Consider the following 12,967-nt stretch of genomic DNA (forward strand, 5'->3'; position numbering starts at 1 on the left):
ACCAAAGAGCCTCTGCTAGGATGGAAATGTGCCAGACTCCTTTACAGAGGCAAATCCTCACACAGAATGGACATGACAAATCTCATTTAGCCCTATAAAACTGAATTGTGTTTTCATAAACAACTGGGAGTTCCAGCCACTCTGTCCCAATACAGTACAATAGCCCTCCTCCCTTGCAAGTCAGTGAAGCAATAGTTACCACCAGTCCTAGAACAGCAGCAAAGAGGCCTGCAACTTAATAGATGAGTCAGTCCCGTTACTCTAGCAAAACTGAATCCATCATAACCCCCTGAGATCTGGGTGTTACCCTGGATAATTAAGATTTACTAGGTTGTCTAAGTTTTATCTTATAAATTATCAACTTTCTCTTTTGCAATTTGTAATAGCACTTTTTCCAAGTATATGACCACTTTGCTTAGTTTTAAATTACCAAAGCTGTACAGAGTCACTGAAAATTATACCACAAAAATGCCTAAAGTAAAAATAGTCTCCTTCCCTTTCCATCTACCTGCTCGCAGTCAGTCCACAAGAACAACTGGAAACACTTGGAATTGTACAGCTCTTCAGAATACATACAAATTTCACGAATTTTTACCTAATTTACATACAAATTCAAGGAAACAGTAAGATCTACATTCTGCAACATGCTTTTTATACAGACGGACTGAATATGAACAGTCTTCTAAGTTTAAATAAACTGGTATATCTGAGTTTTTTAAACTGGGTACATACAATAATACTTTTCATCATTCATATGGTGGTAGATATTTCTAGAAGGGAATCCTATTTTTTCAGCAATGACAATTTTGTACATACTTATTTATGTGTTTCCTACAAAATAGTTTAGAAATTAAAACGCTGGACTAAAAGATATCCATTGTATTTTGAGGCACCCTGTCAAATGCCCTATCTTCTTGAAAGAAAGAAAAAAAGGTGACTAACTTTTTTCCTGAGGACCCAGGCACATTCTTATGCATTTTCATTTTGTTAGTGGTGTGCTGTAACACAGTGATATTCTTGAGCCCTCGGAGGTAGTTAGCTCTGTTCCTAAACTGATCTAGTTCCTTTGTGTTTTTAATCATTTATCATTTGTCATTGACGCATGTCTTCAATTCAGTTGTATTGGAAACTCAAAGCTATAAATCTTAAATTCAAAATTAGATGAGAGAGCTGGAGAGACTGCTCACTGGTTGAGCACCGGCTGCTCGCCAAAGGACTGGGTCCAACTCCCAGATCCAACATGGCAACCGACAACTGTCTCTATTCCCAATTCCAGGAGACCTAATGCCCCTTTCTGGCTTCCTGGGCATCGGGCATACACATGGTACAGAGATATAAATGTAGGCGAGACACTCATAAGCATAATAAAATAAATGTATTTTTAATAAGAAGGCAGACATTTTCCTTGCACAAGTAAACTCTTCATGCTAACCTTCCACAGCTCCTTCATGTTTAACATCCCCAAATAATAAGTTTTGATCAGATAACGTGCCATTACTGTTATTAGTAAAGTATTGACAAGCTCCCTATTTTATTCTTATATGAAAAGTACCTTAAGAAAAACCAAAAGAGAACACATCAGGACAACGGTATAGTATCAGTTTCCATAAATATCACTATGGTTTAAAACAAAGTTTTCCATATGATCCATTCATTCTACTAGTCCTTTGCCATCTTACACCCAGTGAGTTGGCTACAAGGAAATAACTGACTTATCACTATTTCCTCTTCTGAGTCTACTACCATTAGCCATCTTTCTTCTACCATTACCTAGAATTCAATCCAGCTTTATCATTTCAATAAATTACATGAAATAAGCATACAACTTAACCCGAGTCAAAATCACAAAAGGAAATCTTATTAGAATATCTACCAAAAAAATTGGAAATGTGGTGGCAAAAGCCTTTAATCCCAGCACTTGTGAGGCAGAGGCAGTCAGATGTCTGTGAGTTCAAGGCCATGCAAAGCTACAAAGTGAGATTCTGTCTTGAAAAAAACTAAAACAACTAGAGGTGGTGGAGGGACATCTCCCTTCCTTCTCCTTCGTCCATTCTCCCACTCCCTCTCTCCCTTCTCTCCTTTCTCAAAGGCACAACAGAGAAGAGTGTCAGTCTAGGATCCAGATAGGAAGACGAAAAACCTAGAGGTGATGGAGTAGAAAGAGGGGTGCTGAAAGAATTCACACACCAACAAGGAGCAGTTCATTTCATTCTGAACAGAAATGTGCCCAGACTTTTCAACCAGGCACGCACGCCTAATTCATGTTTGTCCTCTGCTACCTGAAGCACCCCAACTCCTGGCTAAAACTTCACAGGCTGCTCTTCATACTTCAAGCATTTTATCAAGTTACTTGATAAACTGTCATTAATTTCAATGATAATTTTTCTATTTCAACAAAAGATTAATTTCATCAAATTTAAGATTTAAAAACTTCCCTTCAAATTTTTTGATAATAAATATTTTAACGTCTATAGAAAGAAGCTCAGCTCAGCACAAACTCTATTTTGAAGACTTGGAAATTCTCAAGGTCAGTACATGAGGAAGAATTACCAGCAAATAGTGAAAGTATAAAATGCCCCAGGTCTTGTTTGTTTAGTCATCAAACCACTTTACTTAAAGGCTTGCAGGCAGATGATGAAAAGGGGCGAAAGTCAGCAGGCTCTGGCTGCTTAGGCAGGCCCCCCTTTGCTCTGAGATTTAAGGATTTTACAATCAAAGTAACTTATGATCTAGCTAGTCAATACTCCCCACAGTATGAGGCAATGGTTTACCTAACTTAACCACCGATCCTCTAACTCAACCACTATGAATAAAGAGCACAAGGTTTACCTGTACAATACTATTTGTTTTCAATATTGAGCTGTTTAAATGTGTAACTTCATTTCTAAGAAGTGAGAAGTAAATCAACTTACCTCAATTGTTTCGCATAGTTCTGTTCAATTTCAATTCTCTCTTTAACAAACTTGGCGTATCTTTCCAAGAAGTCGATTCCCCATTGGGTATGCTTATCTAAGCTATCGAACTGATCCTAGAAAAGGAAAGCAAGAACAGGTTGAACAAGTCTGAAATTGTTGCCACAAATATTTTAATCAGTTTCTGATATTTGTACAGAAGTAATTAAGTATAAAGGATAAAGGGAAACTCTGGTCCTTCCCACCTTTTCCTAAACCAGGACAAATGAGGAGGACCACCACTGGTGTGCAACTGTAGCTTTTCCTTGGGTGTTCCTGTCCAGACATTGTTCTTGCCAGTCTCTACAACTACATAAGCCAATTACTTGTAAGAAATCTCTCTAGACTGGTTATCACTCCCTACAACCCTGTGCACAGAGGGCTAGCACCAGATTCAAAGCAGCAGATCTCTAAGACTATAGAATGGCCCACATATCCTGCATCAAGTACTGGAAGAAGGAAGCAGAGGAAACAACTGTAAAGACAGACTCAGGAAACCAAAGAAATGGGGCAGCCCAAGAATGGAAACGGAGGTTGTCCTTTGGGAGGAGAAAGCTATCAGGCTACAGGAAACAAAAACAAGCTCACCATTTGCTCCTAACTTCTGTGGTCCACACAAAATAAGCAGAGGACAATAAACAGAATGTTGTCATGGAGGTGTGCTGAGGAACTTGCCTAACATTCTCAAAAGGGAGCTCCCTAAACACCAGACCAAAAGCTCATGCCTTGGCTTCTGCCACTTTCTATGGGCTCAGGAAAGGTAGTTTCTACTCTTTTCCTTTTCACTTGACACTCCTAATCCATGTACTATGGGAACTATATTACTGTCACTGTCACTGAGTCTTGTGTTCTCAGTATCTAGCTGCCCCGTCCAAGTTCTGTCAATAGAAAAATTTTGCCTTGCAGTCTGGGGCCTAGCACTGAGCAGATCCTGGGTGGCAGCTCTGCCCCCAATCTCACAGAACACAGAGGAAGCAGGCCTTCCAGAAGCTCTAACCCAGACAGTATCTTAGGTAAGGAGAAAGCAACACTCACCTAAAACAGGGAGTAACTGGGACCCAGTAGGACCCAGGAAGTCGCTCCTGGCCTGGAGCACTGATTCCTTCCTGTTTGCACCTGAGCACTGAGCAGATCTTGGGCCCCAGCTCTAACCCCAGTAGTAACACCCACCCCACACAGTTCTGATACAAACAAGATAATAGAAAAGACAGGCTCCAGTCAGAGACAGGGCAGATAGCACTAAGGAGATCCAGATGTCGAAAGGCAAGCACAAGAACATAAGCACCAGCAACCCAGGGTACTTGGCATCATTAGAACCTAGTTCTCCCACACAAGAAAGTCCTGAATTCCCCATATCACTAGGAAAGCAAGATTCAGATTTAAAATCCCTTCTAATGAGTATGATAGAGGACTTTAAGAAGGACATAAGTAACACTCTTAAAAAATTTGAGGAGAACACAGGTAAACAGGTAGAAGCTCTTAAAGAGGAAACACAAAAAAATCCTTTAAAGAATTACAAGAGAACACAACCAAACAGGTAAAAGAATTGAACAAAACCATCCAGGACCTAAAAATGGAAGTACAAACAATCAAGAAATCACAAAGGGAGACTACCCTGGAGATAGAAAACCCAGGAAAGAAATCAGGAGTCATAGACGTAAGCATCACCAACAGAATACAAGAGATAGAAGAGAGAATCTCATGTGCAGAAGATACCATAGAAAATATTGACACAACTGTCAAAGAAAACGCAAAATGCAAAAAGTTCTTAACACAAAACATCCAGGAAATTCAGGACACAATGAGAAGACCAAACCTAAGGATAATAGGTATAGATGAGAGTGAAGATTCCTAACTTAAAGGGCCAATAAATATCTTCAACAAAATTATAGAAGAAAACTTCCCTAATCTAAAGAATGAGATGCCCATAAACATACAAGAAGCCTATATAACACTAAATAGACTAGACCAGAAAAGAAATACCTCCCGTAACATGGTAACCAAAACACCAAATGCACAAAACAAAGAAAGAATATTAAATGCAGTAAGGGAAAAAGACCAAGTAACATATAAAGGCAGACCTATCAGAATGACACCAGACTTCTCACCAGATACTGTAAAAGCTAGAAGATGCTGGACAGATGTCATACAGACCCTAAGAGAACACAAATGCCAGCCCAGGCTACTAGACTCAGCAAAACTCTCAATTAGCATAGATGGAGAAACCAAGATATTCCACAACAAAACCAAATTTACACAATAGCTTTACACAAACACAGCATTACAAAGGATAATAGCCAGAAAGCTCCAATACATGGAGGAAAATTATACCCTAGAAAGAGCAAGAAAATAATCCTCTTCCAACAAATCCAAAAAAAGATAGCCACACAAAAATAATTCTACCTCTAATAACAAAAATAACAGGAAGCAACAATCACTGTTCCTTAATATCTCTTAACATCAATGGACTCAATTCCCCAATTAAAAGACATAGGCTACTTGACTGGATATGTAAACAGGACCCAGCATTTTGCTGCATACAGGAAACCCACCTCAGTGACAAAGACAGACTCTACCTTAGAGTAAAAGGCTGGAAAACAATTTTTCAAGCAAATGGCCCTAAGAAACAAGCTGGAGTAGCCATTCTAAAATCTCCAGCCTGAGAACACAAAGGGAGAGACTCATGGCCCCACCTGTATAGGAAGTTGAGGGTGACCTTGCCAGGCATCAGTGTAAGTGGAGGGCCTTGGTGCCTGAAAGTCTGGATTCCCCTAGTGGGGAATTCGAGAGCAGGAAGGTAGGAATGGGAGGATGGTGGGAGCACACCCTCATTGAAACTCCCAGAATTATATGGATTAAACATGACAGAGGCAGGCCGCTAGAAGACTAGATTCCAGAATTCAAACAAAAAATTATCTTGATACTAAAATTTAAGAATTGTATATTACAGAATACATAGCCTTGGTGTATGTACTCATCAAGCAAGCTGAGCAGACCTGCTCAAACCTCTGATGTCCTGGAATTCCATCTGGATGCAGTGAAGACACAGAGTCAGAATCTTATCAATTTACTCTTTCCCCTGCCCCTCTTCTAATATCTCAATGCCCATAATCAGCTTGAAGAAGTTAATGAAGAATCGGTGCCCCTATTCCCTGGGCTTGGGGGCTGAGGTGGTTAATATTGGGCTGTCTTTCTAGGGGAAAGTACTGGTTTTGTTGGAACAGGGAGGAATAGCTAGGATTTATTGCATAGCCATGATAACCTATTGGTAAAAATATGTATGATTGTTATTAAGATGAAGTTATAATTTCTTAAGTAGTACAGAATTTACTTTGATTTCAAATTTAAGGTTTTCATTGGTATGAGCTTCTTATTGATATAAAAGTGAAGTTAATATTGTTACTATCATAGGCATTGTGCCTATATAACACATTTAAGAATATAAGGCTTAGACCCAGTCCTTTAACTTTTTAACTGATTTGAGATGGTTAGTCTGTGATTTAAGGCCTATAGCAAATTCATGGCTTTGAGTTTATTGTTAGGGTGTTTTCTATATTTTATTTAGAAATACCTGAAAGGAGTTAACAAACAACAGTTCAGATTGCCTTACATGGATAGTTGGTTTTCAAAATGTCAGAAGTCCACAGAATTGACATTACAAACATTTCTGTATTAATGTTCATTTTGATTAGAGACCTGTCTGCTCCTGACAGCTTCCTGTCTTGGATTCTAAGAAGAAATTGAGCATCTTTGGAGTCATTCCAGTTGTGGTGAGACAGCCACTAGGCTCAAGAATTGCCCCCTGTCATCTACAGACAAATTACTGTCCAGAAAAGGACACACTTGCAGAATAGTTGACTGATTATATCTGCCAAGACAGAGTAATCAGCCCTTAATAATTCTGCATCACTAGGTCTGTCAGATGATCCTGGGCCAGAAAGCTGAAAATCGGATGCTCCAACATTTTGTAGTATAGGAACTGTCCAGGTGTTCAGCGGTCTCTATAAATTGGCTAAGTTTTAGAAGCTATGCTTTGTGCTTCCCATAATTTCAGTTAACTTAGTCATTCTGGATTCCTGACAGGGTTGAAGTCTTACAGTCTCATAGCCAATCCTGGCTATTTACTTTGAGAGAAAATATTTGAGAGGATGGTTTTCAGCTGACATTCATTCTAAAGCCAAGAAAAAAAGCCAGGTTCAGAACTAGGTGTTTTAGTTAGGAGAGATGACAGAGGTTCTGCTTAGTCAACAAAATGATGGACTGGGTATTAGGTCTATCTTGTACCTTAGTGACACAAATTGGTATAGTTATGCTCTAATTGTATTTTGAGAGAAAAGCTTTAACAGGAAGGGTGATATGTAGGAGGAGCAAGGAGAGGAAGAGGAGGAGTAAGGAGAGAAGGAGGAGGAGCTAGGAGACCAGAGAGTTGGGGGGTGGGGGGGGGAGAGGAACATGAAGGTGGATGTTCGAGTGTCTCAGCCAGTCAAAGACAGTTGATATATCTAGGTTGGGTATTGGTTTACACTTCTGAGTGTATGAACATCTTGTTATTGAGCATTACCAAACTTATAAAATCTTGATCAACATTAAAAAAATGTATAAAAGCAAAAAGGAGGAGGGGGGTGGGATAGGGGTTTTCTAGGGAAGGGAAATGGGAAAGAGGATGGTATCTGAAATGTAAATAAAATATCCAATAAAAAATAAATTAAAAAAATTTACCCATCATCACAGGAAAAGGTAAAGTTAAGAAAGCAAATAAAAAGCAAAAATCTAAAACAAAATCTCTTTGTATACATGTATGTATGTATGTATGTATGTATGTATGTATGTATGTAGCCTGCTGATTTTGTTTCTCTGGAGAACACTGAGAAAAAACTCTACCCATTTTAAAACAAACAGAACTTTGGGCTCAGCAGTTAAAAGCACTGGCTGCTGCTCCAGAGGACCCAGATTCAATTCCCAGCATCCATATGGTAGCTCACAACTGTCCATAACTCCTGTTCTAGAGGATCTTATACCTTCATACAGACATACATGCAGTCAAATCACCTATGTACATAAAATTTTAAAAATACAAAAACAAAACTTAGCAGTCATTGTTCTGGCTTAAGCTCCCTCTACTAGGTCTCAACAGACAGAACTAAAGTGGATTTGCTCATGCTGAAGTTCCCTGCCTACCATGCCCACACCAAGCTGCAGGAGAAGAGGGACAAACAGACAGGTAGTAATAACCAAGTCCCTAAGCAGGCCAGGTCTAAGCTGTACAAATAGTGCTTTAGCAATTTCCATGAGGAAAATAGCATTTAAACATTCAAACTGCCTTTGCTCTCTTCTGCCATCTCAGCCCTTCTCTGAAAGACCTGCACATTCCTTGTATTTTATGCAATGAAGTGTTGTCCAAACACAGACTTGTAAATCAGGTCAATTATAATCTTTAACCCTTTAGTCTTTTGACATATTTGCTTGCAATAGATAATAGTATTTGTAGGTGATATAGGTAAGTGATAGATATATTTCCAAACATTGATTATCGAAATATTTTTTCCATAATTCATATTTCTTTAAAAAGGCAACTAATCACTAACCATTAAAACTTCCCTTTGAAGATACACTTCTCAAAATTACATATTATGAGCATATAACTGACAACCACTTATTTGAAAAGTGTAACAACTTTAAACATCGAAGAGATAAACTGAATTTATGAAAAACAGATTTTCAAGGGTCCCTCCCTGTTCCTACTAGGAGCACTAAAAGCAGTTTGTCTTCCATATACTATAAAAATATTCTTTTTTGTGAGGTTAACTATAACAATTTACCTAAATACTCTGTGGACTTCTCTCATTCATTTTCTCCTTACCTATAAATAACAAAGTGAATAAATTTCAACTTTATTTTAACTTCCTTTTAAACTTCCAGTCAAAGCACAGGGCTAGTAGCAGAATGGAAAAATTCCAGTCAAAACACTGCTTTACTGGTAGCTAACATAGTTTTTTCATAGAATATTGTTATTGTTGAAGTCCTTTATTACTGAGAATAAATGTTCAACACTTCTTCTCTCTAATGGCTCATACACAAAAAAAGGTGATTCTAAATATACTTGCACACTGAAACAGAACCTAACAGAGATTATAATCGGAGAAATTCTAGAGATATCTGCACTTTAATCAAACTACATGGTCAACTACATGACAAAACTGTTGTACATTTTGTTTTTATTGTTGAAAATAAAAAATAAAAATGAAACAGTCTTCTCAGAGCAGCTACTTTGGAGGCAGAGGCAGAAGAACCACTTGGGCCTAGCAATTCTTTAGAGGTGTTTTCAAAGCAGGTTCTACAGTATTTAGCTTCTTGCCACATTGCTAATATGTTATAGATATCTGTATCTGTAATACAAGAGCAAGCAAGAAATGCTTATTGGGTCTCTGCCCTCAGTTCTTAGCACAACTTTTAAACCCTTCAGAACTCCTGAGTAACAAGAGACATGCTTCCTGATCTTTAAACTCCTAGTCCCCCTAGAACCATATTTGATTTTATGCTAATGAGGTGACCTGGATTGGAGGTCATTTACCAAAGGAACCTGTTAGTACAGGATTGAAACTTTCAGCCTCTTTATAAGAGGGGCTAGAGATTGATTACAATAATCAATGATTTAATCAATGTTGTCTATGTCATGGAATTTCCATTAAAAAACCTAAACAATGTGTTTAGAGAGCTTCTTGGTTGGTGAACATAGCCATGTGCCACAGGGACCAAAGGTCTCACCTGTACCCTGAGCCTTTCTGGACCCCATCTTATGTACTTCTTCATATGGTGTTTACCTGCATGTATCACCAAGCAACAGTAAAGTGTTCTGAGTTCTGTGAGACATCAGTGAATTACAAAACTTGAGGAGGCTGTAGGAGCACATGATTTCATCAAGCCTTCTGAAGTACTAGAGGCCCAGGACAGCATCTAAAGGGGGGTCAGTCCTATAGTGTGAGCCTTTAAACTTATGAGGTCTTTTCTTTATTAAAAACAAAAACTTTTTTCTCCAAATATAATAAGATGAAAAGCATGATGTTGGCCATTTCTTATTGTCTGCCTATGCTCTGTGTATTAAATTTAACCCAGTATCACTTTAAATCTAAGACACTGGTGTCACTTCATGCTTTACAACACTAGTAGAGTTTTAAACAATACGAAGAATTCTAGTGGATCATTTTATATGCTCTTTTCTTAAGATTCCTGCTTTAAATAGTACGCTATGCTTATTTGCTCTGTGGTTAGTCATTATTCCCCTACTGAGGAATTACTGGGTTTTTCCAGCATTCAGGAGACTGACACAGAAGAATCAACCAAGACTGAAGCCAGCCTAGGCCAACAATGTGAATTAAAGTCTAATCTGGGTACATATAGGGAGACTATGTCTCAACAAACAAACAAAACTGTTTTAAAAAGTTTGTTATTCTTAAGTACTTGAATAGTCAAAGACACTCACACTATCGTTTCACTAGCTGGAGTCGTGGGCTTTCTCTGTAAGCATCAGCTTTCCCTCGGCAGTGCTAACCCAGAACCTGCCTGATCCACACCAAGCCTTAGATGCATCAGCTTTCTCAAAGGTATTTTGAGTTGTTTATCATTTAAAAATAATTTAAAAATAAGTTTTAAAACTAAACTACTAATCAGACTATTGAGAAAATATGGTCAAGTTTCACTATTAACAGTTAAATTTACAAGCTATAAAATCTAAAATAAAAATTTCTTTTATAAGGTTTTCCAGTTTGTAAGACTTAATATTTTTAATTAAGGGTGTATGTGCATGTGAGTACAGGTTCCCTGAGAGGCCAAAAGCATGGAATCCCCCTAGAACTGGAGTTACAGACAGTTGTGAGATTCCACACATGTGCTCAGAAGAGAACATACTTTTAACCATTAAGACATCTCTCTAGCCCACATTTATTAATTTTTACAAAAATTTTATATGTATACAATTTTAATTAATTGGTTTTTTTTAGAAAAAGTTACATATAGCTCAAGTAAGACTCAAACACACTATGCAGTTGAGGATGATTTTGAATTTCTAATCCTCCTATTCCAACCTCCAGAGTGCTGAGATTACAGGTGATGTCACCATGCCCATGTGGATTGCATCCAAGGCTTCATACATGCTAAGCAAGCACCTACCAACTGAGCTAGATTCCTATCCATGTAACTTTCAATTATTAATGCAAATACTTAGTACTGTAGAGTTGGACCTGAAGACTAAAGAAGATCAAGAGTTCAAGACCAGCTACATAGTGAGTTCAAGATCAGCCGGTCAAGGAGCTTAACACCAAACCTGAAAACCTGAGTTTGATTCCCAGAACCCAAGTGATGGAAGTAAAGAACTGACTTCTGAAAGTTGTTCTGACTTCCACAGGAAAACTGTGGCACTTAATGTCCACCCATAAAGACACAAATACCTGTAAACAAAATTTTTAAAAATCAAGACTATTGCATCATCACAGTGGGCCTTTATCACCACTCCCCTGCTCTTGCTGTCTTTCATATCTCTCAGGCCACATTACTAGCTGCGTCTAACTTCTTTGCTCCCTGCTTTAGTCATTCTCTCTTCCTTTCAAACACCTATGTCCATACCACGGCATCTGTGAAAGGAATCCCCTATTAGTGCATGCCCTAAATTAATCTTATCTCACATTAAATGCAAGAAAGCTCTTCTACTTCTTTTTAATTTTCTAAAATATTCTAAAAATATTTAAAATATTTTTAATTTTCTAAAATCAAGTGAATTTACCTCAGAATAAGAGGAAAATATTCTAAATGCTAGAATCAGCATCGACTTAAATGTCCCACACTATGTATGCAGTGTAACTCCAATAATGTTTGTTACTCCAATAATCTACTTTAACATGTGCTAGCTCATAAATATATCTATTTAATCTACATTTATTTAGATACCTTAAATACAATTCAGTATAAAATACCTACTACAAAATGTTGTAATTTTTTTTTCAGAAGTCACTTTTAAATATGCAATTCTGGTTTTTACAATTACTTAGATACAGCCTTGCATTCAAATGCAGTCCTAATAAAGTACTCTGGTAAAGTACCAAGGGACATCACCATTTAAAGAAGACTTTTTTAACTGAAAGCTGAATAATCACTCTGCTGTCCTAGTTCAGATGTACTTTATGGCTCTATTTGCCTGCCAGAGTTTCTCCAGCACTTCTGAATACCAAACTACTACTAAAGACATTTTAAAAGACCTAACACAACTGACTTTTCTCCTCTTTAACTCCTATGGACTACAGATTTTCTTTTTGCTTATGTCTCATGGAACTAAGAAAGCGATTATGATTCAGGTTCAGTCAATAACATCCACCCACAAAAACAAAAACTAAAAAAATCAAACAAACAAAAACCCCAACAATAATGTACTTTTGTATAATACTTAATATTTCTCATGTTTAAGGCAGAATTAAAGGTTGTATATTTGGACAACTCAGGCATTTTTAACTTAAAATTTTCAACTCAATTTTATATTAAGTGCACAGTGACTTCAATATTGATACAAACTATACCTACCACAATTCCTTTGTCACTTCTCTTCCTAGCACTTACTATACCTTTACAGTCTCAGCTACTCATTCTCATGGTGATCTCCACTGTAATTAACATTACTACAGCAGGACCCTCCTTCTCCACACCTACAAGGGAATTCAAGAATCTAATTTAGATGGCTTGTCTTTTCTGTCTCCCCTCACAACTCTAGTCCAGCAATTGTTTGGCCCACAAACCCTAGTACTAACATTCTGTAACTATCCTGTCTTCATTTCCATCTTTACACATGTTGGATTCCATGAGCCTCAATATTTGCTCTTTGCAAATCCCGTTCATTGTCCTTGCCACTGTCAAATCTTAACAATGATCTTATAGTCAGTTGGGGTGTTTGTTTGTTTGTTCATTTGTTTAAAATCAACCTTTCTTCATGCTACTGTAGAAAGGTAAAGACCATAAATCACACTGACTGGTCA

General features: G+C 37.7%; 1 protein-coding gene across 4 annotated transcripts in view; it reads right to left on the bottom strand.

The window, feature by feature from the left end:
* Fnbp1l (formin binding protein 1 like) overlaps nt 1–12,967 on the bottom strand; it is an 86,351-nt gene that overhangs the window by 55,057 nt on the left and 18,327 nt on the right. For all 4 annotated transcript variants that reach the window (XM_034500379.2, XM_076933205.1, XM_076933206.1 and 1 more), the window contains exon 2: nt 2,913–3,028. In XM_034500379.2, the coding sequence (XP_034356270.1) occupies nt 2,913–3,028 (116 nt within the window). The remainder of the gene's footprint in view (nt 1–2,912; nt 3,029–12,967) is intronic.

Source organism: Arvicanthis niloticus, chromosome 4 (assembly GCF_011762505.2).
Source record: "Arvicanthis niloticus isolate mArvNil1 chromosome 4, mArvNil1.pat.X, whole genome shotgun sequence".
Lineage (NCBI taxonomy): Eukaryota > Metazoa > Chordata > Mammalia > Rodentia > Muridae > Arvicanthis > Arvicanthis niloticus.